General features: G+C 50.6%; 1 protein-coding gene and 1 long non-coding RNA gene across 5 annotated transcripts in view; one reads left to right on the top strand and one right to left on the bottom strand.

Annotated features, from left to right (window-relative positions):
• P4HA1 (prolyl 4-hydroxylase subunit alpha 1) overlaps positions 1 to 21988 on the top strand; it is a 42070-nt gene extending 20082 nt beyond the window's left edge. For 2 of the 4 annotated variants that reach the window (XM_068140360.1, XM_068140361.1), the window contains exons 7-15: positions 389 to 579; positions 1529 to 1705; positions 5367 to 5437; positions 11126 to 11225; positions 12754 to 12807; positions 14636 to 14701; positions 15855 to 15923; positions 17216 to 17312; positions 18426 to 21988. In XM_068140360.1, the coding sequence (XP_067996461.1) occupies positions 389 to 579; positions 1529 to 1705; positions 5367 to 5437; positions 11126 to 11225; positions 12754 to 12807; positions 14636 to 14701; positions 15855 to 15923; positions 17216 to 17312; positions 18426 to 18496 (896 nt within the window). In that variant the 3' untranslated portion in view covers positions 18497 to 21988. Of the gene's footprint in view, positions 1 to 388; positions 580 to 1528; positions 1706 to 4223; positions 4295 to 5366; positions 5438 to 11125; positions 11226 to 12753; positions 12808 to 12866; positions 12921 to 14635; positions 14702 to 15854; positions 15924 to 17215; positions 17313 to 18425 lie in introns of all 4 variants that reach the window. The other 2 variants (XM_068140364.1, XM_068140362.1) reach the window with 2 other exon arrangements.
• Positions 11602 to 17824, bottom strand: LOC137442098 (uncharacterized). Its single transcript, XR_010987578.1, has 3 exons — positions 17328 to 17824; positions 15832 to 15964; positions 11602 to 12128 (listed from the first exon to the last, which is right to left on the bottom strand). It is a non-coding gene; the product is annotated as an uncharacterized lncRNA (long non-coding RNA).
• Positions 21989 to 25579: the final 3591 nt, after the last annotated feature.

Here is a 25579-nt window from a genome sequence, read left to right as displayed (position 1 = left end):
TCTTTCTTGTGAGATCAGCTGGGATGGCCAAACCCTTTTCCTTTTACTTGGACCTCTGTGTCTGCTGAGGATCCTGCCCTCACAGTAAGTGGTTTCTTACTGATGAAGAAGTTGAAAAAGCTTTGAGAGCTCTTAGCTCTGGAAGCCCACTGTGTTTTCCTGTAGATGAGTAAGATAAGTGCATGCTGCAGGCGGGCATCACTTCCAGCTCAGCTTGGAGTTTCAGCTGTCCCGTGAATGCTTTCAACACAGAGTAGATGTTTCCTATTTCTCTTTGAGAAGCAGTGGTGTGCATCTGCTTCCTCTCTTTTTGTGCATGGCCTGTTCTGGATGCTTCCTCAGCAGTGGGGAACTTGCCAGTGATAATTGTCTGTTTCCTCCTCACCAGATCCTGAGCACCAAAGAGCCAACGGAAACATGAAATACTTTGAGTATATCATGGCGAAGGAGAAGGAAGCAAATAAGTCTGGTACAGATACAGAAGAGCAGGTGGAGAAGGAAACTGAGGTTAAGAAAAAGGATTACCTGCCCGAGAGAAGGAAGTACGAAATGCTGTGCCGTGGGGAGGGTCTCAAAATGGTAAAGTGGAGTAGACTGTTTTCAAACGTACAAGACCAACTGTAACCAAACCCTGTCCAGACTTTTTGTGGCATGAAGGCAGGGAAGTGTTTCTAGAAGCTGGCTGGGGATTAACATCTGTTGGATGTCTTCCCTCTTTCATTCTCTCCAGTAGACAAAAAGGAACGCTGCTGTAGGCTCAGCTGGTGAGCCTGGGTGCGCTGCTTCAGTGTAAGGAGCAGAGGAGGGATGCTGCAAGTCTAGGTCTGAGTGTAGTGCTTTAGCAACAGCTGTTTGCAGTAGCACTGTGTGAAGTAGTGCTTGTTGCAGAGTTAAGGTTCACCACCTCCCAACGGTCATTTCTGAAACTGAAAGCACCTCTTGAACTTGTAACATAACACTAAGCGTTGAAAGGGGATCTTCTCAAAAGGGTGGGGCAAGAGCATGGGGCCAGGCCCTTCTCAATGGTGCCCAGTGACAGAACAAGGGGCAGTGGGCACAAACTCATTGGAGGTGTTCAGGAGGAGACTTGGTGGGGTGCTTGGTGCCATGGGTTAGCTGTTTGGGTGGGTTGGATTGGTTGATGGGTTGGATGCGATGATCTTGAAGGTCTCTTCCAACCTGGTTTGGTTTACTCTAAAATAAAGTTTATTCTAAAAACTGGAACCCAGGAGGTTCCACATGAAGAGGGGGAGAAACTTCTTTGTGAGAATGCTGGAGCCCTGGAGCAGGCTGCCCAGACAGGTTGTGGAGTCTCCTTCCCTGGAGAGGTTCTAAATGTGCCTGGTCCTGGGCAGCCTGCCGTGGGAGGCCCCGCTTTAGCAGGCAGGTTGGACCGGCTGGTCCCTGCCACCCCCCACCGTGCTGGGGTTCTGATTAAGGCACAGAAAGTGAACTGTTGCTGTCTCATGTCCTGGGGATGTGTCATGTAGCGCTTCCCTGAGGGTCTTCTGTTGCCCCTTGCTGGCAGACTCCTCGGAGACAGAAAAGACTCTTCTGCCGCTACTACGACGGGAACAGGAATCCTCGCTACATCCTGGGCCCTGTCAAGCAGGAGGACGAGTGGGACAAGCCTCGGATCGTTCGCTTCCTTGACATCATCTCCGACGAAGAGATAGAGACCGTGAAAGAGCTGGCAAAGCCCAGGGTAAATGCCTTGCACTTCTTTGCCTTGTGGGGATGCTCGGCTCCACGGGGGGGTTTCTGTATGTGTGGAATTCTCTCTCCTCTGGAATACAGATCTGTGCACGGTGTATCACACACTGCTTCTCTAACCTTGTAGCTCTGGGTGATGGTCTCGAAGGAGACACTGGGGAACTGGAGGTTGTGTGTGGCTAAGAGAGCCAGGTAACGGCAGTGCAGGGCTGATGCGCTCTTCTGGCAGACAGTTCTGGTGAGTGCTGTTTCCAGTCAGGGGTGTGTTGTGCAGCAGCAAACAAACCTCCTGCAGCTAGGTTGTCTTAAAGCCTATCTAGCTTTTGGCTGGTTTTCTGGTTTAAGTCTGTGCTTGCCCAAGTTGTGACATGGGGAAGAGTGCTGTCCAAAGAAAGACAGCTATTGCTCTACTCTGGAATGCCACCTCATTGAGTAAACATGAATGGATGGTGGTGTTCTCCACTCAGATGAAAGAGCTTTAAGAGAGCAGTACTAAATCAGCTTCTCATTCACAAAACCAGCTCTTCAAATCCTATTTCAGAACCTGGATCCCAAGGTCCTTGTTTCTGAATCCAGAATTACCTGGGGCAGAGTTAAGAGGAGCATCCCAGGTAAACCACAAACTGATGGGGCTGTCCTCTGTACAGTTGGTGTCATTCTGCATCTTAGGAACCACGTTGAAGATGTAGTTACATGGATTTCTTTTTCTATCAATTAGTTACCTCTATAAGAAGATAAAAACTTACAGGAAACACAGTTTTCCTGCCTGTGAAATTTGTCTTTAGCCTAAATGGCTTTTTGCCCAGAGAGAGCTGAGCAAGCAGAGATAAGTGCATTAATTATAGGGCAGACTGTTAGCTTGGTCTGCTGTAGAGGAAACCAGCTGTGGGCACACTGACGATGATGCTATCCTTGGCTACTGCACTGAGTACTAGGTAGCCTGGAGGTGAGGTTAAAACTTGCTAGAGGCTGATGTGTTGTATTTCAGAGGCAGCTTTCTGAGCTGTAAGCAGGAAGCACAAGCAGTTCTCTTCACTTACCTGTAAACCACCTCTTCCTACTCTCCTGTCAGCCAGCCAGGCTGAAAATCAGAGCCCTGCTTGTCTCTAAGTGATGAAGCCCCCTTGCTGCTGCAAAAGCTCTGGCATTCTGTCTGTGGGATAGGACTGAATCATTTCTTTATGGAGTAGAAATGAGTCCCAGCACTGAAAATAAAACCCTGTGAGCATGGTGATTTCACCTTCTGAACTTGCTGAGAGACTTGTTTCCCTGTCAGATGTTTGGCTTGTGGCAGAGACTTGGAGGTTCATAGCTCATTAACCTGGAAGCATCTGCATGCAGTTAGCATTCCATGTATTTCCTATGGCCCAGGCCTTGCAGGGCTCATGGATGAGTGTAGCAAGAGGTTTGTGGTTTGGAGACTAAAAGGTCATCTTCTCCTTCCCTGGGCTCGGGATGTTGCCATCACTGCCTCTCACAAGTCAGTGCTGTCTGATCTGTGCCCAGCCTTCTGCTGTGCTGGTGGGATGGAGCCTGGGTTATGCAGCCTTGGGAGCCTCACAGGAATTGTAGTTTGTGTTTTGATTCTTCAGTGCACCTGTGTGGGATGAGAGGAGAGGCAGCACATTAAGAGTTCCCAGCACCTCTTCCTGTTGGGGCCAGTGTGATTTACTTAGTTTAACAATAGAGAAGCAGTTCTCATTGTTTGGGACTCGGTCTGTCGTTTTGTGCCTCTTCCAAAACCTGGGTTCTGGAGCTCAGTCTGCCCAGCAAGGAGTGTTGGAGCGTGTCTGAGAGCTCATGAACAAAGCGAAGGGCACACATAAGGTTATGTGTTAGGGATGGTATCAGGTAAAGAGAGTGCAGCAGAGGGGAAGCAAAGCCTTGAACCTGGAGTTCCAACTCTGTGTACTGAGGAACATGGTGTGGGTGTGCCTGTGAGCCAGGCAAGTGGTGTTAGAGGTCAGCGTGCTGCTTTTGGTGCAGAAAGACTCAGAAAGGTGGAGTTTGATTCATCTTTGCCTCGTGGAAGATCAGTGTAGTCTGGATTCAGTTAAACTGCAGAAGCCCTGGTGCTGTGTGCAGGGCAGAGCACCGACAAGGGAGTGCTCTGTACCTGACAAAGGAGCGCTCTGTACCGCTTCCAGCAGGTGCTGCAGCCTGGAGGAGAGGAGAGCTGCTAGTTCACTCGATTCAGTCAGTTGCTGTTCTTGCTGCAGACATGGAGACGTTGCCTCTGGGAAACTTCATCTCCTCTATCACTCTGTTTAAAAACCACACACCTGAACCCCTATCTCTTGGTAACACTGGAGACTCCTCCTCTTTCCCCATCACTGCTTCATGAACTTCCACCTGCTCCGTAAAAGGCAAAACCACCACAGGAGGTGACAGGGTGGCTTGTGGGGTGGCTGGCATGGCGTTCCCCACCCCGAGTAGGCTTCTGAGTGGTCGGATTGCTGTGCTGCAGTATGTGCTTTGTAATGCAACTATTCTGATGGTTCGCTTCACAGCTGAGGCGAGCCACCATTTCAAACCCCATAACGGGAGCCTTGGAGACTGCACATTACAGAATTAGCAAAAGGTAAGAGAGCTCTCTGCCAGACGTGTTGGTGCCTTCTGCTCACTATGGGGAAAGAAGAGGCGCTCTGTAAGGCGACTTTAGGCCACCCATTGATGACCTGCAGATCTGTAACAGGCTGGTGCTGCTGAGTTTCTCGGTCTTTTCCTTCAGCTAGAAGTTCTAGGGGGCAAACTTGGGTATCTCTCTCTGGTTTTGGTCACCTTTTTAATGCATCTGCTCAAATGATGATCTGCACAAGAGGCAGTCTGCAATCAACGTGAAAAATAGGTGATGCTGTAAAACTTTGAGCAGCATCTAGGTATCTTTGATTTTCTCTTCCCCTTGCTCTTCTCACCAACACAAAATTGCCCTCCCCTTCCTTGTACAGTCCAGCAGAGCACTTGCAGAGCCTTTTACCTGTTGTAAGAGATGTTTTGAGTCACTCACTGCAGTGGGTACGTTCAGTACTCCCACAGCATCTCGCTGTCCAAGATAATCTCATACTCCTGTCTGGGCTCTTTGACCCAAATCAAATCATGTCACAACTTGTGCTCTGACACAAATCTGCCTCACTTTCACCAGCTTGCCTAGTGAGGGCTGCAGGTCCTGCATGTAGCCAATGCTTGCCATAACTGGCTGTCTCTAGAAGACACCACCTACCCCAGGCCTGCCTCCCCTGGTTTTAGTAGTGGGGATTAAAGACTGGCTGCGTGTTCCATCAGCACTGAGCCAAACTACAGAAAGGAGTTAAACTTCTGGGTGAGGAGGAACTGCCTGGGAAACTCAGCATCAGAAGTGACTCACAGAAAGTCTCTGGTTTAAGAACAGGAAAGAAAAAAAACCAAAACCACAAAAGAAAGTAAAAAGGATTTTAAAAAGGAGGAAAAAAAGTGAAAGGACAATCTAACCAAATTTTGTACCCAATTTGTTTTGATTTGGCCATGGCAGCTGCAGTTTCTGTTGCCCTTCTAACATTGCTGATCCGAGAGCATTGCATTCCATCCAGACCAATCGGAACCCTTGCAAACACCAGTGGCTTGGCACAAAAGCAGCCGGCTAGGTGGGTAAGCCTTTGTCCTTTCTCTTTTTGTAGCTCAGCCGTGCTACTGTTCATGACCCTGAGACTGGGAAACTGACCACGGCACATTACAGAGTCTCTAAGAGGTAAGGGGAGCATCTTCCACAGGCACAGCCGACCCAGGAAGCCTTCTGGGACTGTGCCGCTGCATCTCTAGACGGGGGCAATCCAGGGCTTTGCATAGCTTCTCTTAGCAGAGAGAGAGTGGCCTAAAGCAGGCTGAGCTGTTACATAACAAAGCAGGCAGTCTGAGCTAGGAAACAGTTGTGTGTTAGTGGCAGCCAGGGTGGAGTTGCCCTCTTGCTTCGCATGCCCTGTCTAGTGCAGCTAACACACTAACCCGGCAGCAGGGCGCCGCTCACGCTGACCAGCAGCGCGCATCGCCTCTGCCAGCACGCTCCAGCGTTGGTCCTTGCTGCTGAGAGCTGGTGCTGGAGCTGCTGCCAGTTGTGGGAGCAGTGCAAAGATGAGCTGGGTGATTTTAAAGCATTTTCTGCTTGAAGTGGTCGCAAGCAATTGCTGCTTTAGTGGAAAACTAACACTCTTGCCGCTTCAACAAAAGCCTGCAGTTAGAATTTAGCAGGTTGAGCTTCCAGGGCTTTTAATGAGCTGTGACTTTCTGTTCAAAACCTAAAAGTGCTGCTTCACAGTTCTGGAGCACCAGTTAGCTGATGCAGGAATGCTTACAGCTCATGGCAGCACCACACCTTGTGGCATTTTGGAAACTGATTGATTTTGGGTTTTGTACCTTGGAACTGCCTCACACCTTCAGCTGCTGCTCGCTCCTCAGGGGGTGTGCAGGGAGTGGGAGGCCTTTGGAAGCTGTCCAGTCAGCTATGACACGTTTGCTCCTTAAAACTACCTCCACAGGCTCCTCCAGGGTGACTCTCAGAACTGATGTCTCCCCCTTTGACTTGTGTTGCATTTAATTGTTGCTTAATCTTAAAGTCTGTCCCTGTCCTGTCTACCTGCCTGTGTCGTCTGTGGCTGCTCATTCTGCAGAGGGCAGCATGTATTCAGTCTCTGGGGCGTTTGACTCTGAACAGACCCTCGCTCTCTGCCTGACTTGATGAGCTAGGAATAGGAATTGGAGAAGGTGACCAGCTCACTAATGGAAATGGAGCTGTGTCATTGGCTCCTGTTTAACCAGATGGTTCTCAGCAAAAGAACTTTTTATTTAGAGCCTTGATTTTTCTGTCGTGGGAAGTGTGATGCCTTGAGACTATCACAGATGCCACAGTCAGGAAAAATAGCACCAGCCACCACCCCTGATTAGAAGCTGATTCCCTCCTGATTATGTGCAGCTAGAGCCTGTTTCCCCTCAGTTCTCATTGGCTTTGTGACATGACTCCTGGGGCTTTAATCTGGAATTAACTGCCTTACCTGTGATGAAGGGTAAGGTCAGGTGCTGCTGCTGCTTCCTTGGTTGGTGCCTGGGATATAGAGCCCTGCTGGCTGGTACCTGGTGAATGAGACCCTTTAGATTTGGGGCTCAACAATGCAGCACCTGGGGACCTTCTTCCAACATACCTAAGCAGCCCACAGGAATGCATCAGATGTTACTGAGCTGTTCTGTATGTGGCTGGAAAGTGGCATTGGAATTGCAAGGAACCATACAGCACAGTGCCGTGTCAGAGAGAAGAATTTGTGAGGGTGGAGGGAGACTTTGTGTCCCCTTGCCTTTGCAGTTCACCATGTGCAGATTGCTTAGGCTGTATGTAAATCAAAAGAGAACTTGACAGTAGGAGGTAAAAGCCACCCTCAAGAGCCCCCAAACCAGCCTGCTTTAGATGAATCACGTTTTTAACGCTGGGTCACTGAACTTCTCTTCCCGAGCCACTGGTAGAAGCTTCTGCTGCCTGCTGGAGCAGTTTGAGCTGCTTTGGCTTCCAGATGCATCATTGCTCCTGAAAACCCCAAAAATGTTCTCTTTATTTTTTTAAGAGCTGCCTGCTTTCCCCCTCCAAACATTCTTTCCTAGCAAATGCACTCCTCAATCACAGCATTCCTGCCTCTGAGAGGACTACTGTTTGCTCTGCAGTACGTGGCAGGCTGTGTAGCAGAGGGCGCCTGGCCAGCAGCTCAAGGAGCACTGTCAAGACATGCTGTGTGCAGGACCAGAATAGACTCAGCTGCTCTGACACCACTTCTAACCATGCTGCTGGGTTTTTTTCCTCTCTCCTCCCAGCAGGCCGTCAGAGCTTGGAGCATATGATGTTCAAGTTTCCACTTCAGAAATACCAGTCTGGGCTTTTATTCACTCCCCAGTGTGTCTCTGCTAACACTTTTTACATACTAAGTGCACTTCAGAAAGTTTTTAAACATAAAGGGTAGTATTTTGTGTGGTCAGTGACAATAGCAATGTTGAAATTCATAGTATCATAGTATCATTCAGGGTTGGAAGGGACCACAAGGATCAGCTAGTTCCAACCCCCCTGCCATGGGCAGGGACACCCCACACTAGATCAGCCTGGCCAGAGCCTCATCCAGCCTGGGCTTAAACACCTCCAGGGACAGGGCCTCAACCACCTCCCTGGACAAACCCATTCCAGGGCTTCACCACTCTCATGGGGAAGAACTTCCTCCTCACATCTAGCCTGAATCTCTCCACCTCCAGCTTCATTCCATTCCCCCTAGTCCTATCACTACCTGAGATCCTGAGAAGTCCTTCCCCAGCCTTCCTGTAGGCCCCCTTCAGATACTTCCCTGGTGCAGTGCTGGGATAGCTGAAACTAAGACCTGTGTGATGTCTGGTACTGGGCTAGCTAGTGCAGCTGAAGGTGGGCTTTGGGGTGCCCAATCCCATGTGTGTGTCCTTTAGCTCTGGACAGTGGTCTTGAGTCTTTTCTTCCTAATGTACTGGTCAGTGTGAATTATTTCTGCATTGGAGGTTTTTGTGCCATTAAAAATCTCTACCAAGAGCCAGGGTAGTTGAGTTATGATTGGACTCAAAGGTCTTTTTGAACCTTACTGATCCTCTGATTGCTGATAGAGAAATTTGAGAGAGAGGTAACTGTGCTGACTGCTAGCTGTTGGTAATATGAAATGTGGTGTGAAAAAGCAGGCCTTGGTGTGAGGAAGAATAAAATCCATCCCTCAGCAGGATTTCAACAGGCTAATGACATTCTTTGGATGCCTGTAAAGTATTAGCTTGGTTCATGGGTGGCTTTTTGACTTGGCCAAGGGGGACACCAAACTACTCTGTGCCCCTATGGTCAGGGAGTTCTGGGGTTTGGTGTGCCAGTGAAGAAAACACCAAAGTGTCCTGTAAGGCAGGGCACTCGTATCTCATACTGCCTTGCTTGTGAGCTCCCAGAAATAGGCTTGTCCCATTTTTTGTGATGAAGCTTTCTGTCCATAGTAGGCTCACAGGTGTCAGCTAGTCAGAGATGTGACAGAGCCCATCATGCAACTGTCAGATGAGTGACTTCAGTTACCAAGTGCACATTCACTGAGCATGCTGGCTCTGCACAGACTGAAAGGAAAAGGCTTACTGAGCACCGTTCAAGGCTGTTAATTCTGCATGCCACTGGTGAGGGAGTTTTGGTCTTTGATAGACAAGAGGAGGGAAAAAGATGCCTGTGTGTGAGGAATACTTGTTCTAAATGGCTGTGAACTGGGCACTCACACTGCTATCAGCAGAGGAGCGTGGCTGAGCCTACCAGCAGAAGAGGGCAATGTAGGACAGGTTGTTGCAGTCAGTGAAGGCCACCAGGCACAGCCTGCAGTAACAGAAGGCCCTTGTGCAGCCTGAAAGCAATGGGTGTGGGTTGTGCAGCCCCTCCTGAGCCCTCTGGCCTCATGGAAGCAGGTTTGTGATACTCTGAGTTAAATGGTGCTGTGACTCTTCACACCAAACTGTTCAGCACCACAGGCCTCCCTCTGCACTGCTACCAGCAGGCAGGCTGGCACTTGGAATATGCTTACAGTTCCTTGCTTCCTCCACCTTTCATAGGCTTTCTTTGTGTACCAGGGCTATTAATTCCAGTTCAAAATACATATAGTACTGTCCCTTCATGAAAGGATGCAGTATTCTCCTGCTGAAAGCACCCATTGCCACTTAAATAACCAGGATAGGAAGGAGGGTTCTTTTTTCCCCCTTCTTTACTTCTTAAAGCCTTTCTGCACAGAGTGGACAGAGGTAGCTAGAGCATACATGTGGAAGTTAGTGGCTGTTGGGGCTTTTCCTGTGTGCAGCATGTGAGGTTAGGATTGCTTGTGGCTGTTACCTGGTCAAGTTGACTGCCCAGCATGTGGAGGCATAGCTGGTTTCTTCACTGGGGGAATGTAGGCTGTCTGTGTTCTCCTATCACCTCAAATCAAGCAAGGCTGCATTGTAACACTTCCTTTTACTAACAGTGCTCAGAAGTGGATGGGTCTGTGTCAGTGTTTGTGCAAGTCTGTCTCAAAGCTCATTTCTTCCTGGTCTGTTTGTCATGGAAAAACCCCCCAAATATGCTCGTAGAGATTCTGTAACCTGTGTCAGTGCCTTGTGTCACGTGTCATGCTACTGCTCCTCCCATCCTAAGTGTTGTGGGGGTTTAATTTGCCTACCTTCATTTAGCATTCACATCTTTGGGTGAGTAGAAAAACACTCAGCTGTACTTGCCAGCCGGGCTCTGAGGTTATTTCTGCCCAACAGTCTTGGAGCAGCAGCAGGAGCCACTGCTGAGCCCCAAAGGCTGAGGCAGGTGCTTAGGGAAAAAAGGAAGAGAGAAAACTATCTGTGAATTAAATGGAATTCTGCTGCAAGAAGGGGGAAAGACAGGGCCCAGCTCATCTCACAGAGAGCGTTATCCATGCTAGTCACTAAGAGGAGGTGGCCAAGGTAATTAGAGAGGAGGGGCCCCCAGAGCATGCCAAGGGGAAGGGTGAAAATGAAGGTATGTGGCCTGGAACAGGATGAGTCAAACAGCAAGAAAACCAAGCACCATGTGAACAGGTTTTAACAAAGGGAAAGAAGGCAGAGGGGAGCTGCAGTGGATATTTACCTTTTTTTGAAGAGCAAAATGTTTTTCTTGTAAAGAACTGAAAAAAAAGGCCTTTTATTTTCCCTGGAACTGTGGGGCTGACCTTTCACATTTTGATTAGAAAAGTCTATTTAATTTGAGAGTCTAATTTATGTTTAATGAAAGCAGCAGTAATGAGGCTTCCTCTGCCTCCTCAAGCCCCTGTGTACCTGAAATGTGTTAATCATCCCCTTGGCAGTAGGCTGGCTGGGTAGAAACTGCTGGGCAAGGGAAATGGTGCAATATTGAACTGTGTTCAGAATGATTTTTAGCAGCACTGCAGAGGTGAGTGGTGTGACAGGACAGCTCACAGAGCACTTGGCCTGATGTGGAAGAGCTGGGTTACAACCACACAGACTCTCTTCACTCTCAATGAAGTCACTCGCTTAGCCCCTTCCCGAGCGTTGCTTCCAAAGGCAGCCCAGGTGGGGTCTAAAGAAGCTGTTGGGAGTGGGTAAGAGCCACAGTGGTTTGTACCTGCTTTAGAGAACAGCTTGAAGCAGATTTCACTGCTTGGAACATTGCTTCAGTCAGTCCACTATGGGAAATTCCTGTTAGAGATCCCTTCACCTGGTGTTCCCAGGGTTCTTTCTAGGAAGCATGTTTGTTAAATGCAGGTCTTCATGATGCCCTGGGAATAGTTCTGATCCCCCTACCTAAGTCTTGTAAAGTACAAAAAAAATGAAGTAATTGCAGCTGTCACTGCTGGCTTCCTGCCTGTGACTGCCCTGCTGGGTTCATCGTTGTGCTTTCCCCCCACATCAGTGCCTGGCTGTCTGGCTATGAAAGCCCGGTGGTGTCCCGCATCAACACACGGATACAGGACCTAACAGGACTTGATGTCTCCACAGCAGAGGAGCTGCAGGTAAGCTGTCAGGACAGGCATGGTGGTGAATGTCCACTTTTGGGTGGCTTTGTGTGCATCACTGTGCTCACCCTGGTAGAGCTGGTGAGGTGGCCACAAATGTGCATCCAGTCCAGGAGCAGCGATCTGAGGGCTGGTTTGCAGGCTGGGGGAGGAACTGAGGGGGTTTTACAGGGAGGAGGAAACAGAGCTGGCTTTGCAGAGCTGTGGTTGCTTTGGTGGGCAATGGAAAGGGGGCAGAGAATGAGGGTTTAGATTAGCCATTCCAACCTCAGTCCTGGAAGGCCAATGGTGTGTGTCTGGTGTCATAGCATCAGTCAGGGTTGGAAGGGACCACAAGGATCAGGAAAGGGTGACTGTCACCTGAGAAGATTTTATTTCAGAAGCACTGAATTTAATTCATCTGGTTGAGGCTTTGAAGTGAACAGCTGCTTTGGTGATTGTGAGAAAGCATGAATACCTAGAAAGCAGAACACCTAGGGAAGGTGCTGCCTGGAGGCTGGTGTGCTGCTCTCTTCAAGACTTCTGATACAAAATGCCCAAGCATCTGCTTGAAAATTGAGGTTATGAACTCAGAGAAGAGATGAAATTAAATCAATCAGCTAGAGGGACACTGGATACTTTTAATTGACATGGAGATAAAGTGATTCAAACTTGACTGATGTAGAAGTGCTGTGCCTGTTCTGAAGAGAGCCAAGTCTGCAAAGTGTAGAAGAAGGTTTCTCTAGCCTGGGGAGATTACAGACTCCTTACATGGAGCACACTGCATGGTGTGCTGCTGCCAGTCTTGGATGTGCTGCTGCTCTTGTAGCCAAGCATCTTGGGGCTCCTCAGAGCCTGCAGTTGTCCAGGTCTTCAGGAGTCTGAGCACTTTGATGGTGAGGTTCTGTTACCTGGGAGTGCCTAGGTCAGACAGTAGCAGGTGCTCAGAAATGGGACAACGTCTCTGCCATTCAGCTGGGTGCAGACAGAAGAGCTCTCGGGGAAGGCTAACCCTGGGGAAGGGAAGGTGCTGCTGTGGCTTTGCTGGGAGCTGGTGCCCAGTCAACTGCAACAGCAGACTAAAGGGCTGAGACACTACAGCTCAGGGTCAGGTTCTGGCTTGATGCTGATGAGGAGTCTGGGTGCAACCAGAGCTACCTCTGAGTAAAGCCAGTAGGACTTTGCAGCACACATGCCAGTTTAACTGGCAGAGACTTCTTGTCTCCTGTGGCTTTTTAAACTTCACCTATCAAACAGTGAGAGTGGTGAGGCACTGGAACAAGTTAACTGGGGAAGTTGTTTCTGGGTGATGCTTGTGTTGGAGGTGTGTTCAAGGCCAGGTTGGACAGGCCCTTGGAGTAACTTGGTCTAGTGAAAGGGGGTCCCTGCCCATGGCAGGAGGGGTTGAAACTAGATGATCTTCAAGGTGCCCTCTCACCTAAACCATTCTATGAGTGTATGAAGAAGAGGGTTGCAGGTGATGGTCAAATTCTTGTCTGGATGCAGTACTGCTTCACTAGCTGTTGTGCTTCTCCTTTCACCGTAGGTAGCCAACTATGGAGTAGGAGGCCAGTATGAGCCTCATTTTGATTTTGGAAGGGTAAGTCCTGTTTTTTCCACCTCTTTCTTCTTCACAAGCACTGTGTTTCTCTTTTTCAGGTGGCAAATTATGGAGTGGGAGGACAGTATGAACCCCACTTTGACTTTGCACGGGCAAGTAAAGAGAAAGAGGAGAGATAGTCACCCGGTGAAGCCTCTGGGCCTTTTGGCTGTGGCACAATTTGTATTCTTTAATGTGTATTCAGTTCTGTAGCTCTTCAACTTCCCTGCTCATGCTAGTGGAGAAAGCCCTCTAAACCACCAGCTGAACTGATAAACATTTTAGCCATTGCAGGACAAGGAGGCTTTTCTGAAAAGATGTAAGTAAAAAGGAATTATTGTAAGGAGATGACCAGTGACAGCCCTTACCAGGGCAAAGGGCTCTGAATCTGAGGCCATGTCTTCAGAAACACTCTAGCTGGCCAAGCCCCTGGCCATGGACAGCAGTTATGTTTCAAATCACTGCAGGGTGTGCAGCTAAACCACCCAGACTCTGTGTCTATCCTGTGTATCACAGGATCACTAAGGTTGGAAGAGGCCTCGAGGATCATTGAGTCCAAGTGCTCCTGGCACATGTGGCAGCTGATGGTGGCAGCAGCTAACATACATGCAGGCAGACAAGCCACTGAAGGAGCTTCATACTATTGGCTGTGAGAGGCACAGGTGGCTGCATGGATGAGAGTTTAAGGCCCTCTTTTTAAGGCAGGCTCTGGGGGTGGTGTAGGAAAGCTGCTCTTCACCTTACCCTGCAGGCCTGCCATGTGGAGGGAGAGTTTTTCCCCGTAGCCCAGGTGCAGACATCTGGCAAGCTGGGGAAGAGATTTTGGAAGTGTCTGTGCTCTGTTACAGAACTGGGAACAGTCCAAGGAGGTCTCCTCATCTCCCCATCCTTAATTTGTTTTATTTGGTTTAAATTCCCAACCTGTTTCTGTTCCAGCCCCAACTGTAGACTGCTGGGAATGATGCCGCTGCCTTCAGTTGGTTATTTGTGTGCGATTTAACACCTCCAGGTTAACCTGACACTGTGAAACCAAGCCACCAACTATTAACCAGAATCTCTGCTCTCTGAGCATGTGCTCAAAGGCACTGCAAGTGGTTAACACCAGTTTCTGTTTGGAAATGCATGGGTTAATTGATTGCTGGAATTCTAGCAGGCACAGGGGCAGGCTCTGGAAGTGAAAAACAGAGGTATGACAAAAGTTGTCATAACCCATCCACAAGGGGTTTGTTCTTGTGAGTCAAGTGACAAAATCCTCATAGTTGCCCACCTGGCTCTCTTGCCTGTTAGCCTGTTCCAAGCTCCTGCTCTGCTGAGGAGCATTCACCTTCCTCTAGCTCTAATCAAACAGCAGCAGTGATCTGCTCAGCCTGCCTGGCACCTGCAGCCCCAGAGGGAGGTGAGACGGGGCAATGGCCACAAAGGCAGGACCAGCCCCAAGGGAGCAGGGGCAGGCTTGGGCTGTAGCTGGGTCTTGGTGAACCAGGGCCTCCAGAGATGCCCTCACTGTGCTCCTCTTGGCCAAGGACAAGAGGGGATGAGAGAGTGTAATGAAGTGATTGAGATTTTGGCTGTGAGGAGGATTTCTGTACTAATTCTCAGGCAGCACAGATTAGCAACTTGGGCTCATGCCCTCCCTGTCCTATGGGATTTATAAATGCCTGGCTTAGTGAAATTAGTGGAGCCACTCTAACTGCATTCTCCTCCCAAACAGAGGGGTTCAGCTCCTTTTCCTGCATGAGTTTGCTGCTGACTCTGCAGCTGTATGGCCTTGGCTGCCCTGGGTAATCAGAATGAAATGTTTACTGAATCTGCTTGCTTTTGTTCACAGAAAGACGAGCCAGATGCTTTTAAGGAACTGGGAACAGGCAACAGAATTGCTACTTGGTTGTTTTATGTAAGTGATAGAGTTCTGCCACGTGTGAGTGCCAAGAACAGCTCTGACTGCATACTCTGTACCACTGAATGGCTTTGGGGGTTGGGAGGGGGTGTGCAGAAGCGGTTGCAAATGAAGGCAGCCACCAACTTCATGGTAAGACAGAGAGGGTTTCTTCTTACCCACAAGCAATGGCTCTTCCATCTGTTCTTAAGGAGGGGCTATTCCTTCAAAGCTGAGGAGCAGCTTACATTCTTTGGTGTCTTTTCACCTGCATCAGTATTTACAGCATGTTCACTGCCATCAAGTGTGTAACATTCAGGGCTGGCTGTGGCATGAAGTGGGTGGGGTTTGGCCCTCTTTGGAGGCCCTTATCCACACAGCCTCTGCTTGCTAACTGGGAGGTGGAAAGTAAGTTGTTCAAAAACCAAATTGTGTTTTACTACAATGTGATGAGACTGAGAGCAGAAATGGACTTGGGGGTACTGGTGCATAAGCAGCTGGAGATGAGCCAGCTGTAAGTACTTGCCAATGGTCAATGACATCCTGGGCTGCATCAAAAGCACAGCCAGCAAGGTGAGAGGTGATTCTGTCCCTCTGCTCTGGGCAGATGTGCTGGAGCAAGTCCAGAGGAGGCTGCAAAGATGGTCAGAGGGCTGCAGCACCTCTCTCGTGGGGACAGGCTGTGAAAGAGTTGGGTCTGTTAAGCCTGGAGGTGAGAAGCCTCCAGGGAAACTAATGGCAGCATTTCAGTATCTGATGGGGACCTGGGACCTTCATGAAGGTTGGGGAGGGACTGCTTAGAAGGGCTTGGAGTGATAGGATGAGGCACAGTGGTTTGAAACTGGAGCAGGGGAGATTTAGTTTGGACATAAGGAGGAATAGAATAGAATAGAATAAACCAGGTTGGAAGAGACCCTCAAGATCACCGTGTCCAACCAAAGTTCTTTACAATGAGAGTGGTGAATTACTGGCACAGGGTGCCCAGGGATGTGGTTGATGCCCTGTCCCTGGAGACATTCAAGATCAAGATTCAGTGTGGCCCTAGGCAACCTGATCTAGTTGGAGGTGATTGAACAAGATGACCTCTGAGGGTACCTTCCACCGTGCTGCTGTGTGTGAGTCTGAGACCGCCCCAGCCTGCGGCTTACCTGTGCCTTCTCCCCCTTTGCAGATGAGCGATGTGTCAGCAGGGGGCGCTACCGTCTTTCCTGAAGTAGGAGCGAGCGTGTGGCCCAAAAAGGTACGTGGGGTTTGGCACCCAGTGGAGCCTCTCTTCTCGACCTGCTCAGGAATAGAGCAGATGCAGAGATGCTTAAAATGAGTTCACGTAAGGAAGATCAGAGCACTGCTCACAGGAGCACAGCATAATTAAACCTACAATGAAGTGAAGTGACTGGAGTAGTTCTGCTGATCTCCAGGGCCTCTGATGTTCTGTGTGTTAATGCATAGTTACAGTTTGGGCTTACCTGCTGCTTCAGTTGTGGGCCCCTCACTCTCAGAAGGGCATTGAGGTGCTGGAGCAGGTCCAGAGAAGAGCAATGAAAATGGTGAACAGTCTAGAGCACAACTCTTGTGAGGAGTAGCTGAGGGAACTGGGGTTGTTCAGCCTGGAGAAAAGGAGGCTGGAGACCTCACTCTCTGTAACTCCCTGAAGGGAGGTTAGAGCCAGGTGGAGGTCAGTCCCTGCTCCGAGGGAACAAGTGATAGGACAAGAGGAAATGGTCTTAGTTGCACCAGGGCAGGCCTGGGTTCGATATTAGGAAAGGGTTGTCAAGGCCGGGACTGGTAGTTGTAGAGAGCAATGAGGTCTCCCCTGAGCCTCCTCTTCTCCAGGCTAAGCAACCCCAGCTCCCTCAGCCTCTCCTCACAGGGCTGTGCTCAAGGCCTCTCCCCAGCCTTGTTGCTCCTTCTCTGGACACCTTCAAGTGTCTCAATATCCTTCTGAGGAGCCCAGAACTGGACACAGGACTCAATGTGATACTCAAGATGTGATGCTGAGGGACATGGATTAGTGGTGAGCTGGCAGGGCTGGGTTAATGGTTGAACTGGATGATCCCAAAGGGCTCTTCTAACCAAAACAATGCTAATGGAATCTGTAGGCCTTGCATTCACTGCAAAGCACTGCCCTCCCTCAAAGCACATCTTGAAAGCACTCAAATCTGCAGGTAGGCTTAGTCTTGAGTTGTCTGCAGGGACAGTGCTGCCTGGAACTGTGTATTCCTGTGATGCTTTTCCCCTCAGAAGGGTCATGCCAAGGTCTTTGCTGCCTTGCTGTTAATTTCCAGTACATTACCTTGCTTTCTGAAAGAGGACAGAGTGGAATGAAAGTGGTTTCAGGGTTCAGAAAACTTCACAGCCAAGTGTGTATAGACTCAGAATGAGTCAAAGGAGACTTACTCCTGCAGAAAGCCAACATTGGAGTGTGGAGAGCCTTCACCTTAGGAGGAGTGTCTGAAATCCCCATCCCTTTGCTGGGGTGGCAGTGTGTGTGGCACAGAGCATAATGCTGAGGCCTTCCTCTGCTCTTACCAGGGAACAGCTGTGTTCTGGTACAACCTCTTCCCCAGCGGAGAGGGCGACTACAGCACGCGGCACGCGGCCTGCCCAGTACTAGTGGGAAACAAATGGGGTAAGTACCTCTCACCTTCTTACTCCTGGCAGCTGGGGCTTCACTGGTGGGCTTTTTCCTCTGGACTACATGGTGGAAGGAAGAGCAGCCAGGTCCTTTATTAAATCAATCAACTTCACAGCTCTTTCTGCTTCATCTCTCTCTATAGATATATGGTCGAGGCCTCATCCCTGGAGGTGTTTAAGCCCAGGCTGGCTGAGGCTCTGGCCAGGCTGATCTAGTGTGGGGTGTCCCTGCCCATGGCAGGGGGGTTGGAACTAGATGATCCTTGTGGTCCCTTCCAACCCTGATTGATACTATGATACTAAGTCCAACCTGTCACCACAGACCTCATGACTAGACCATGGCGCCAAGTGCCACATCCAGTCCCTTCTTGAACACCTCCAGGGATGGGGACTCCACTACCTCCCTGGGCAGCACATTCCCATGACAAATGACTTCCTCAGGGAAGAACTTTCTCCTCACCTCCAGCCTAAACTTCCCCTGGCACAGCTTGAGACTGTGTCCTCTTGTTCTGATGCTGGTTGCTTGAGAGAAGAGACCAACTCCCTCCTGGCTACAACCACCTTTCAGGTAGTTGTAGAGAGCAATGAGGTCTCCCCTGAGCCTTCTCTTCTCCAGGCTAAGCAACCCCAGCTCCCTCAGCCTCTCCTCACAGGGCTGTGCTCAAGGCCTCTCCCCAGCCTTGTTGCCCTTCTCAGGACACCTTCAAGTGTCTCAATGTCCTTCTTAAACTGAGGGGCCCAGAACTGGACACAGGACTCAAGGTGTGGCCTAACCAGTGCTGAGTCCAGGGGCACAATGACCTCCCTGCTCCTGCTGGCCACACTATTCCTGGTGCAGGCCAGGATGCCATTGGCCTTCTTGGCCACCTGGGCACACTGCTGGCTCATGTTTAGGCAGCTGTCAATCAGCACCCCCAGGTCCCTCTCTCTTTGGCAGCTCTCCAGCCACTCTGAGCCCAGCCTGTAGCTCTGCCTGGGGTTGCTGTGGCCATATATATGTTTAGTTTCCTTTTTGTCTAGGTGTGTGTGTGTATATAGGCTGAATGTTTAGCTTAGCTGGCAGCAGGAGCTAATGAGGTGCAGTGACCAATCCCCTTTGTCTTCGCAGTCTCCAACAAGTGGCTCCACGAGCGGGGACAGGAGTTCCGGAGGCCGTGCACTTTATCAGAGCTGGAATGATGCAGCCTGCTGCCCTGCCTCCCCTCTACTCAGTTGGTGTAAAATGCACACATCTCCTACAGTTTACAATTGACTAACAAACACTCCACTACAGGTTCACTCCTCAACTACGCCGGTGTTTCATCTGTGGACATAACAAATGTGCTTTTGGTTCCCTCAGAATTCTCCCCCTAAGGTTTTATGAACAGAATATATTAAGGTATCTGAGTGTTACAAACAAAGAAAAAGGACAAAATACAGAGGAGGGCCACAAGGAGCAGTGGTGTTGTGTGTGGTGTTCCCTTCACCATGCCCCTCGGGCCAGCACAGAAAGCTGGGGGTTGTTCCTAGAGTCCTCCTCAGGACTGTCAGTCTGCTGAGGGCAGGATGATTTTAAGGGTGGGTTCCATTCCACACCACTTCCTACTCCTCACTTTCCAGACATTTGACTCCTTGCTTTGCTAGAGTGCCTGGCCACTGCTGCTGAGAACTGCATGGTTGGTGTTTCTCCAGGGAACAGCTCCTTGCCCTGTTCTGGCCTGGTTTTCCACTTCCCCAGAAGCCCCCATGTTTTGTCTTCCTCCTCAGCCTCTGGGGGGAATAGGAATCTTCCCTTGGCATCATGAGCCAGCAGTTTCATACTCACAGTGAGCTGCTTCAGCAGTGTTGTGCCAAGCACAGGCCTGCAGCAGAGCAGCCTGAACAATTACAGCTCCTCTCTTCCCTTCTTGTTCTTTAATGTCTATCCCCAACAAGTAGTCAACTCTTACATCTGGCCCTTGGGCAGTGGGGACGGGAACCTTTCCATCCTCACTCAGCTAAACAGTTGTGCTTTGGGACATGGAATTTCCAATTGGTTATGGAACTTTGGTGCTGAGGCAATACACAGTCCTCCCACAATGCTCCCTGCCCATCCTCCCTTCTCTCCAGGCTTTGTGAGGAGCTGAGGGGCCTAGTTACAGTCCTGAATCTTTTCCAGCTGCTTTTTCTTTTGCAAAGGGTGGGGATGCTGCATGCAGACTGCAGCAGGGCCGTGCCTACAGGCACAAGGTGACTGTTAGCACAGGGGGCCCAAGAGGGTGCCTGCTCTGGATGGTTTGGTGTTGCTTACCTCCCAGGGGCTGCCTCCACTGCAGTGCTGCGCTTTGGGCCACCTCCCTCTCCTTCCCTGTGGCTCATGAGCGAGGCCGTGCTGGGAAGGGGCCTCTTGCAGAGGCTCTGGTGCTGCTCACTTCACAGCTGCTCTCCCATGAGCCAGGGCTGGAGCTGCTCTGATTCCTGCCATCCACACAGCTAGAGAGTCCCAAGTCAGTTCTCAGCAATCTTCAGGGACCTTACCTTGTGATGAGCCATCCTCACACTGAGATGAAGTTGAAACCTCTGAAGGAGATGAGACTGTGGCTGCTGAGCTTGAGGTCCTGCAGGAGCAGTAACTGCTGTCCCCCTGTTCCCTGCACAGGAGCAGCCTGGGGAGAGGCTGCAGGGAGGTTTGCTGCTCTTCAGCAGCAGAACCTGTACCAAAATGTTGTCTACATGTTCCATTAGCACCAGGGCAAGAATCAAAATGAGCTGCACTGGGCTCCACCCAGCAGTCTGATCTTCTGCATGATGGAGGTTTTACTGATTGAGGAGGTCAAGCCTGAAGTCTTCACCAAGGGAAAAGCAAAACCAGCCAGTTTTCATTAACTCAATGTTTAGCCTGAATAAAATCTTGACAATTGAGCCAGAATGTAGATGAAACTCAACTGTAAGGTGTTAGAAATACCTCTGGAAGACCGAGAGTGCAGTGTAAGGTACTAGGAGTGGGAGATAACTCTGTACTTTCAGAAGACACTTTAAAACCTTTGCTGGAAAATGCATTGTTAAACCTCTACTGAGCCTGTTCTCACCTTTGGGATCTATGTACCTGCTTCACCTTATCCCTGCACCTTCCTGCCTTTCCCCCCCTGTGCTTTTAGGCAGATGTGAAACAGAAGCCATCCAGCCCTTAAGGGAACAAATAAAAAGACAAATCAGAAACAGTTCCCCCTCCCTCCTGTACTGCTCATTTTTTCACTGGAGCTGGCACACCAGAGCAGTATCTGATACAGAGTCACCAAAGGAACAGCTTCTCAGAGGGTGTTCTGTGGCTAAATTGGAGTCATTAACCAAATCAATAATAGTGCTGCTTCCTTACCTGACTTTTCCTCCCTCTCACACAGTGCCATTCATCTCCATTCCTAGCCATAGGTTTCTCTTTCCCTTTTCTTTTGCCTCTCCTTAAGCTCCAAAAGAAAAGGGCAGCCATGCCTGCAGGCAAGTCCCACTGCTTGGCTGCACATAACAGAACACAGAGAGCAAGGTAGTGCAGGAGCCTTACCTCTGGAGGATGACTTTTCTCTCTGAGGCAGCTTTAAAAAGCTTTTCTAAAAGCAAAAACCAAACCACCAAACAAATCAACCAAAACAAGCAAATAAACTCCAAAATGAGGCTCTTGCCCCCAACAAACACCTTGAGCAAACAGCACTGGGGTTGCTGTTAGAGAAGAGCTGGGGTTGGTTCCTGAAGTGAGTGGTTACCTGATGCATTAAAGTTGTTAAGAGCTGGAAGTTGCAGCATTCACTTCAGAGAAATACTGACTGAAAAAAGTGTCAGTGACTGCTTTAGGTACTGCTGGAGAGGAAGAAATGCTGTGGAAGGTAAAATGGAAAGGTTGAAGGGCTCTGGGCAGCCTGACTGCAGAGGGGATTGGACCAGATGACTTTCCCTTCCCACCCAGCCCATTCTATGGCTGCTCACTGCAGCAATGAGGAATCACAGCTCTGTGCTGGATATAAGCAATGGTTTGGGGTTTTTTGTCTCCCATCTCTGTTCAACTAACATCAAAAAGCTGAACAAGAAGCTTGAGAACTTCCTGCAGGCTCCTTGTCTGGGGAAGTTTGCTGAGCATTTACCTCTCAGCACCTCAGCTACCCTCAAGAGCATTTTCAGAATGGACTGAGGAGGAAAAATGGTTTAGTGCACAAGTTTTTAGAGCAGGGAATTTAGTGACTTGCAGTTCTTCAGGGAGGAAACCATGAGTTTTGTCTTCTGTGGGACATTTCACCTGGCTGAAAACAGCACAGTAGCCCTCAAAACTCAACCTCAAGTCTGCTGAGGCACATCAGACCCAAACATCCCAGATGATTGGAAGAGAAAGGGGATGCCTTTTTGTTTTCTTAAGCTGCAGCCAACCCTTCTCTCCTCCTCCTCCTCCTCCTCCACTGCAGTAGTGCTCAGGCACCAAACACTCCCTGTGTAAGGGATGCTGCTGCTGCTCTCTGCTTTACCTCTCCATCTCCCAACAGGCTTTTGGATCAAGAGTGTGGCTCCTGTGAGAATCTAGTTTTGTACTGAAGCAGATTGAAAATTGTTTGGCTCACAGTGACTGACAACTGAGAAACTGCCTTACTGTTACAGTCTTTTGTAATACTTTTAATGTAAAAAAGGGCTTAAAATAAAAGCCACTGCCATTAGCAGTGAACAATCCTCCACTCCAAGCTCTCCTGGTGTATGGCTGTTGGAACCCTGGGCACACACCTTTGCTGAGCTCCCTGTGTGTTTCCTGTGAACTAAGCTCTCCCTGATCTTGGTGGGCAGGTGCAGGGGGTGGGCAGGTGCAGGGGGTGCTCACCCCACAAATGACAGAGGCCCTGTGCTCAGCCCCCAGCTTGTGGCTCACTTGGACAGGGCTCTAATGGACTGCAAAAGAGCTGCTTGTGAGCAAAACTGGATGAGGAGGAGTTGCGCTGCTCTGGGGGAGGAGTGTGGCCCAGCCCCTTGCTCTCCCTGCTGGACTGATTGATGGCAGTCGCTAGTGTGGGGTTTAACAGCACCGTAGGAACCACACCAACTCCTGGCTTGAAACTCTACAAAGAGGCACAGCAAAGGGTCAGCTGCTGAGACCCCTTCCCAGGGATGACAGATCCTTCCATTTCTGGAAGAGGTCAAACCACCACAACCTTTCTGAGTAGTTCTAGGGAGGGGAGGCCAGACTGCTGCACACACACCAACAGCACACTATGGGACAGAGCACTTACGTGTGGGAAGGGCAAGCTGATGTGGTCCCTCATCAGGACTTCACTACAGGTGTTCCTGTGCCTCACCAGCTCACACAGTGGCACTCAGACCTTTTTGTGGCCATCTGAAACCTGGAAGAAGCATAGCAAGGGCTGGTTAGAACTCCTGATCCTTTTGCCCGAGGAGTGGAGCCTTGTGCTGCTGAAAGGCACCTGCCCTCCCTCCCTCAAACACCCCTCAGCCACAGCTGCTGTGCTGACAGGTTTGGAACCAAGGCTGAGGGAAACCAGGGCTGGTTTAGCTTGGGAAACTCAACTGATTGCATGCCCAGCTATGCCCTGGTGCTGCTCAGCAGCTGCTTTGCCCTTCTGTAATGTGGCAGGAGATCATTAGCAGCTGCCTGGCTCTGTCCCCTCTGAGACAGGGCTTAAGCCAACCCTCTGGGGAGTCTGTGGGCTGCCTTCCAGCCAGGGGACACTGTGTCTTCACCCCAGGGCAGTAATGGCTGAAGGAGGGCTGCCCCTTTGCAAGTAGTTGTGAGGTTCCTGCTGGCTGCTATTGCCAAGCTAGCAACACAGGAGCCTCATGGGGCAAGATGGAGCTCCCAGCTTTCCTTCCTGAGACAAGAGTGGGGCATGCAGCCTGAGGCATCTGCCCAGGATTTATGGGACCTAGATGGCCTTTGTGCCTCCCAGGGAAGAAGGGAAAACTTGAGGATGTGACCAGTGCTTATGCACTGCAGCTCCCCACCATCCTAGGTGGCTATCTGAAGCTCTCCCAGCACAGCTGCACCTGAGCATGACCATGCAGCCTGAGACAGCAGCACACAACAGGAGCTGGGCCAGCCCCTGCATTTCCCTCCCAGCATGCAAGAAGCAGTGCTTGCTTTAGCAAAGCCAAGAGGGCTTCCAGCTCCCTGTGGGAGGGGGTTCACTGCCGTCAGCGGGGGGGGACACACGTCCAGACAGCCCAAGCAGTCAGCCCCGCCTCCCCTCTGCCAGGAGCAGGCTGCAGACTGCCGGAGAGTGCCGGGAGGAGCCAGTGACTCATCACAGCCCCAGGGCTGCACCCTAGCTAAGTATTACAGAGTCAGCAGTGAATGCCTGGAGTCAGGAGCTGCTCCTCCTCAGGTCAAGAGGTTCACAAACCAGTCCTCAGAGTTCACCATTGGGGCAAAGAACATCTGTGTCTCTCAGATCTGTAGGGAAAGGAGAGCTGGCATGGGGAGGAAGCATTTCCAACCCCGGTGGGGCAAAGTAAGCTACCTGCAGTACCTGCTGTGCACATCTCCAGGAGCCCACACTCTGCAGCTGTGGAGCCTGAGCAGCCATTCCAGAGGTAACTGGGGGATAGGTGTCCTGGTTTATGTAACCCCCTCCTTTTTTCTGCTCTTCAGATCTTGCTGTTTGGGTGTGACCAAGCTATTTGCAGCTGGCCTGCAACCCAGTCTCAGGAGAGTGGGGTGGGGAAGTAGTGGAAGGAAGCAGGAGGCAGGCAGGAGCATGGCTGATCCACGGGGCACAGCCAAGGGGCTGCCACGTCTGGGGAAAGCAGCTGGCCTGCTTTTTGTGTTCCAGGACAAGTGACCAGCCAGCAGGAAAGTTTCTGACTCCTCTTTCACCAGGCTCTGCACTTTGCCTCCTCCCTGCCTTGTGCAGCTTTCCTGGCTAATTCGGCCCGGGCTCGGCGCTGTCCAGAGCCAGCCCCTCCAGGCTGCATGCCCTGGGTGGTGGCAGGGACAGCTCAAGCAACACTTCCTGTGGCTTGCATCCTCTGCAGCCCTCTGGCATTTTCTCCCCTGTCTGTTCGTGTTCTGCAGTGCAAGGATCAGCCACCAGGGACCAAGTGATGAGCTGTGTTCCAGAACTGCCTCCAGAGCATGAAATCAGAATTGTCAGGGCTGGAAGGGACCTCAAGGAACATCCAAGTTCCAACCCCCCTGCCATGGGCAGGGACACCTCACACTGCAGCAGGCTGCTCACAGCCACATCCAGCCTGGCTGCAAACACCTCCAGGCAGGAGGCTTCCACCACCTCCCAGGGCAACCTGTGCCAGGCTCTCACCACCCTCCTGGACAACAACTTCATCCTAACATCCAACCTCAATCTACCCATTTCTATTTCTAGAGCAACTCTAAAAGGCTCTGCATGGAAGCCCAGCAGCAGGCACAGCCACCCAGGGGCTCCCCACAATGCTTCCAAGCTGCTTCTGAAGAACTATTTTGCTCTTTTTTGACATCAACTTCTGTTTCTCAGGGCAGGGAGCACTGAGCCTGCAAACCAGCACATCACACGGGGCAGTGATTCAGCCACCAGAGACATAAGCAGCTCCACTCAGTGCAAGACATGGTGTGGGACTGTTGCACCCAGCTTGGCCTTCCCTGGGGCTTCTGGACAGAGAATTCCAGGGACAGCAGCCCACTTCCACCCCCTGAGTGACAGACCAGCCCCCAGCACGGGCTGAACAGCAGGACAGGCTGCAAAGTGCTCCTGCCAGTGATGACACCCTGTGGACAAAAAGCTCACTGGAAGCAGGGACTTGCTGGTTCCCAGGCTCCAGGGGACAGCTCCTGGCAGCTCTAGCTCAACCCAAACCATCACCCTGATTCCTCACCAGGCACTACAGTGCTCCCCACCCTGCCCTTGTCTGCAGCTTGGGCACTGCCAACCTCCCTTCCCAAAGCTCCCTGCCTCTCTCCTTGGGTTCATCTCCCAAAAGACAAAGCTGCTTTGAGGTTCCCTTGGGACATCTTGCACACCTTGCATGTCCCTTCAGTCCAGTAACTTAGGCAAGCTTCTCCCCATGAGCTGGGACAGCGTTCTGCAGCTCCAGCTACACAGCAGCCTTCAGGGAGGCACCACACAAGTGTCAGATGTGGCTGTACAACCAAAACACCTCTGATGATGACTTGAGGGAGTCCCAGGCCCCCTTCTGAGGGTGCACTCAGCGTGAATGACATCAGCAGTGGGCACCAGAACAGATGGAAGAAGACAGCAGCAGCAGCTGGCTCCCTCTCCACACCATTTCACAGCAAAGGGACTAACCAGCTCGTTTGCTCCACTGCCC

This window comes from Melanerpes formicivorus, unplaced genomic scaffold, assembly GCF_026170545.1.
Source record: "Melanerpes formicivorus ecotype bairdi unplaced genomic scaffold, bMelFor1.0.p_v2 SCAF_6, whole genome shotgun sequence".
Lineage (NCBI taxonomy): Eukaryota > Metazoa > Chordata > Aves > Piciformes > Picidae > Melanerpes > Melanerpes formicivorus.
This window is presented reverse-complemented; position numbering and strand designations above follow the sequence as displayed.